This window comes from Larimichthys crocea, chromosome XIII (assembly GCF_000972845.2).
Source record: "Larimichthys crocea isolate SSNF chromosome XIII, L_crocea_2.0, whole genome shotgun sequence".
NCBI classification, from domain to species: domain Eukaryota; kingdom Metazoa; phylum Chordata; class Actinopteri; family Sciaenidae; genus Larimichthys; species Larimichthys crocea.
In genome coordinates, this window is record NC_040023.1 from 42,155,271 (window position 1) to 42,159,940 (window position 4,670).

Here is a 4,670-nt window from a genome sequence, read left to right on the forward strand (position 1 = left end):
CATCTCTCCTCCCAACAGTTTGACTGACGCCCAGTGTTTGTGTGTGTGTGTAACTGAAGGCTGGCCTTTATTTCATCCGACAGTTTCAAACGTTCGCTCACTGATACTTGATATCGGTGGAACAATGAGTTGACAAACACGAAGAAGACGCTTGTGCCATCGTGTGTTTGGCACAAGCGAAACCATCTGACTCAGAGGCTTTAGGTTTGGTTTGTGTTATCTAACAGACTCCAGAGGATCAGCATTACCAAATTAAACTGCAAACACAGCACTCCAGACATTTGCTTTTTGTTTGTTCACAAGGTGTTTTATGTGACTGACAGCTGCTCAGCAGGTAGACTAGATACATTTCTAGACTGTCACCCAGATGCCATTTACGTTTCCTAAAGAATGAACTGCCAAATGTGGATCTTCATTGTGATTATTCATGTCCACATGCAGTCACACTGCCAGTCCTGACAGGAGATTAACTTAGTCTTGTTTTCCTCATAAGAGATTGTAGCTCAGGCTTTAGATGATCAGACATGAAGTGAAAAGGAGCACGCTGGGTGAATAATCAGTATTAAAACAGCTCAGCTCCGTTTGATGAAAAGGTGTTTGCATCTAGATAAACGCCTGCGTGTATGCAGTCCGCATGCCATATTTATCCATTCATTCATTTCACAATTGGCTGTCATAAAATCTGGTGTTTTTATAGCACACATCCGGTTAGCAGAGTTTAATGTCGCGTGTTTTAGTGATGGAACGCCGTTGCTAGGAAACAGCAGGCCGTTTAACTTAGCAAACATGCAGTGATGGAACAAGTGTGAAGAGCTTTTACTGAAGCAGAGGTAAAACCATGCTGTAGAAAAACTTCATTATGTTTAAAAAAAACAAACCCATCAGTAAAAATGATCAGCAAAACATTGATATATATATACATATATTGTGATTTGCTCATGAAGTATTAAAAATATATACAGCAGATGAGTATTATGTTACACTTTATTACTGATGCATTAACATGTAGCCGTATTGTAACGTTGGAGCCAGTCGAGGTGCAGCAGAGTTTTATGCACTGCTGGGTTGTTCAGTACCAGTTGGCCATATTTGATGACCGTGTTTTGTATGTAAAATCTTTATCTGCGAAATAAAGTAAGTCAGAGGAGTGTAAATAAGTAAATCAATTTCCGTTCAAATGATATGTAGATATGATATGTAGTAAAAAAAAAAAAAACTTTAGCAACAATGGAAATATTCCTGTAAACTACCTTAAATTGTGTAAATGTTCTTAATTATTATTGACACGGTAATAAGGTGTTGTTTAAAACCTCCCAGCATCAGCGTGTCACACACATCCACGTCAGAGTGGGCTGACATTTCACCTGCGCGTTCCTTCCGTCATTTACGGTAAAGTATCGTTACGACTGGTTGCGTCATTCTGAAGTATCTAGAACACTTTACGACAGTGTTGACATCTCCGCTGGTGACACACTTTAGTTATGAAGCAGATCTGTGTTTAAATGAGTGTGTTTGACTTGTTCCGCGGGTTCTTCGGGGTACCCGGAGGCCATTATCATGGCCGAAGGTAAGTTAAAGAGTCAACACATACGGCTGTCACTGAGCTGAGCTAAGCTAACTGAAGTTTGCTGACTTGTTGGTATCTGCGTGATGAAAACTGCTTCAGTCACAAGGTTAGTGTTTGTGTGACGGGCTGAGCACAGGGGACCTGACCTGACACTGAACCAAAAGCAATATTTCATACTCAATTTACATTAAAGCCCCCACGAAGTCAAACTTTCAGTGTAAGCTGTATGTCCCTGTACACCAGTATCTGCTCTAACTGTGACAAAAAAGTCATTTTTTAGTATTTTATGGTATTTTAGAGTCAGCTGTTGACGTCATCCTGCTCTCAGGGTGTTTACCAATTTTGCATCCAATGAACTCCAATGTTCATAATATTTAAGACAAGTCCCTCCCTCTCTTCCTGTCTTTAAATATGCATATCTGTTTCATGTTTTCATGACACGTATCCTCATCCATTTTCTCCCTGTCATGTATCATCAGGGACCCCTTCTTCGATGCCATGACTCATGATGAAGACGACGACGACGACGACGATGACGAAGATGGGACCTATTATGACGGCTTCCGGGGGGACCCGCAGGACCCGTTTGACAGTGCCTGGAGGTTCGGCTTTAGCGTGGGCCCCAACGGGATGAAGATCCAGGAGCCTCAAGCGTTTGGCCACGTCCTCAGAGAGATGGAGGAGATATTCTCTCAGTTCGGCCGTTGGGAAGGACATCCAGAGACTGGACACATGGGTATGAAACCTGAGCCGCCATCCCAGAACTGTACCATCCTGTACCGCTCTTCTTCTAGCACATGTAGGACACACTTGCACTTACATGAAGGCTCATCATGTCTGTGTCTCCTTCTTGTTCTAGGTGTTCCTAACAACATGCTGCCACCGTCTCAAGACAGAGCAGAGAAGGGTGAGGGAGGATCCAGCGGGAACCCCCTGAGGGACTTCATGCTCAAATCCCCTGACAGTGACTCTCGACGACCCCAAGCAGGACCGTACAGAGAGCCCCGAAATGATGAGCATCCTTCTCATGAGTCACCAGGGTTTCCCAGCTCGCCATTTCATGGCTGGACCCCTTTTTCAAAGGTAAATGAGATGTCTTTCTTTTTTTCCATCAAGACGTTTGAACGTGTGCTGGTTAATGTTTTAGTATCAACTATTATGTGTTTTCTTAATAGTTTAATGATATTTGGAGGAAGGGGCCACAGGAAGCTCCAGAGGAGTACAAAGAAGACAGAGGTAGGACATGTTTTTAATTCTCCAGTAGTAGACATTTGAATGATTTTTGCCTCATTTTCTAACTGATTTCCCACGTTCTCCTCCTCAGATCTGGACTCTGCAGTGTCTTCTGGAGGCCTGGATCAGATTCTGACACCACCTGCTGGTCAGGCACCAAACCAACCCAGGACCCGATCCTTCTTCCAGTCAGTCACCGTCACCAAGGTGGTGAAACCTGACGGGGTGAGAAAAACAACTTATATTTATTTAGTTATTCATTATATGTTGATATAGTTTCAGGGCAGTGGCCCAGTTTAGACCAGATCATATAAATATATATGTATATATTTGTGTATTTTTTTGTGGTTTGTCTGACAGACTGTAGAGGAGAGGCGAACCGTTAGAGACAGCCAAGGCAAAGAAGAGACCACAGTGACCCGTTCAGGAGGTCCTGGCACCCCGGAGGGACCAGAAACTGGACCTGTCACACCTGGTCAGTGTTGTGGATGTTTTTCAGTTAACAGTAGAAAATATTTAGTAGCTCGATCTATTCGTGATGATTTTTTTTTGTTTTTATTTCAGGTGGTCATCATCCGTTTTCAGACATGCGGGACGATGAGTCGTTATTCTCCAGGTTCTTCAGGGGGTTTAAATAAGATGTAAAGTGATGTTTAATGTCTGGACTGGTTAACTGTGGCTTTTGTTCAGTTAAGTCATATTTGTAAGATAGACAAAAATACAGACAGGACACTCGCATGAGTTACAGTTGCCAAAATGAATGTGTTGGATTAGGGTCTCTGCGATGATGAAGGTGACACTGGGATTTCTAACTGACCAAACACCTGTAGAAGCTGCCAGTCCTGAAGACTAGTGACTTTGACTTTTTTTTTTTCTTTTTTTTTTAATCACATCAGGCACTAATCAGCTGTATATTTTATTTTTTGAATTGTCCTTTAGGATACGTACAGATGTGAGTGTATGATATGTCAATAAAAGAGTATTAATATATTTACATAGTTGCCTATATTTGCCTGTGTTTGACTACTTTAAAGCAATATTACAAACATCTTCATTCAAATTGACTTCAGATCAAAACATTTCGAGGTTGTGCTGCTACAGTCTCATTAGGCTTGTTCTAAGCATTAGCTCATGGTGGTTAATGAGTTTGCCAACATTATGACTCTTGCAGTTTAACTACGATCTCTCACTTTAACATCATTTGTGTACATAAAATATTAGTATATTAGACATTTATTGCTCAAAATAAGTTAATACTTAGGTTTCAGGAAGTGAAAATTTCAATTCAGTTTGTTATGTATAATAAAGAACAGTTATAGTGAAGTGTATTTCTGTGAGATCCTATTACACATTGTTAATTTAACTGAAGTAATAATAATAGAGAAAGTTCTATTTTTTATAGTGACAGCATTTCTTATAGTTCTTCCTGGATTTTAATGGCTACTTGCACTAAGTAACTAATTAAGTAAAGCTCCAACCTTTCTTAACTTGATTTCTTACTGCTAACTAATATAATAATGTTATAGTGTTGGGGGTTTCCAACATGAAACAGCTCCATACAGTTTTAAAGCAGACAGAAAATGCAGATTCCTCTGCTCTTGTCATGTCTTTTCATGCATGTCGTCCCGTGTTCTGCGGAGCTGATAAGTCTTTATCGCTCCAAAAAGGAGTCAAGTCTGATCAAGTCCCTCCATCAGTTCAGCTCTCCAAGGTGCGGTCTGGATGAATGCCTTTTCCTGTCTCTCCATCTTATTTAGCTTATTTCACCTTCTTCACTTTCTCCTTCCTCAGTCTTTCTCAAAAATGGCCTCACTGTCATGAAAATGTCAGTGTGACCTCCACCAGGTCTGTGCTTTCTCTGTGCTTCAGC

At 41.1% G+C, this 4,670-nt stretch overlaps 1 protein-coding gene across 2 annotated transcripts; it reads left to right on the forward strand.

Moving 5' to 3' along the window:
- The first annotated feature begins 1,399 nt into the window (after nucleotides 1-1,399).
- hax1 (HCLS1 associated protein X-1) lies at nucleotides 1,400-3,794 on the forward strand. Of its 2 annotated transcripts, none has more exons than XM_010741654.3 (7): nucleotides 1,400-1,567; nucleotides 2,047-2,303; nucleotides 2,427-2,650; nucleotides 2,743-2,803; nucleotides 2,892-3,025; nucleotides 3,161-3,275; nucleotides 3,365-3,794. In XM_010741654.3, the coding sequence occupies exons 1-7, from the start codon at nucleotides 1,503-1,505 to the stop codon at nucleotides 3,436-3,438; spliced, it is 930 nt and encodes a 309-aa protein (XP_010739956.2). In that variant the 5' UTR covers nucleotides 1,400-1,502; the 3' UTR covers nucleotides 3,439-3,794. The 2 variants fall into 2 exon arrangements, with proteins under 2 accessions (XP_010739956.2, XP_027142083.1); XM_027286282.1 differs by lacking the exon at nucleotides 1,400-1,567 and adding an exon at nucleotides 1,574-1,673.
- Nucleotides 3,795-4,670: the final 876 nt, after the last annotated feature.

Coding starts and splice junctions, on each gene's coding strand:
- hax1 (XM_010741654.3), top strand. CDS start 1,503: ATGAGTGTGTTTGACTTGTTCCGCGGGTTCTTCGGGGTACCCGGAGGC. Junction 2,651..2,742: donor GCTGGACCCCTTTTTCAAAG/GTAAATGAGATG, acceptor TTTTCTTAATAG/TTTAATGATATTTGGAGGAA. Junction 2,804..2,891: donor GGAGTACAAAGAAGACAGAG/GTAGGACATGTT, acceptor TCTCCTCCTCAG/ATCTGGACTCTGCAGTGTCT.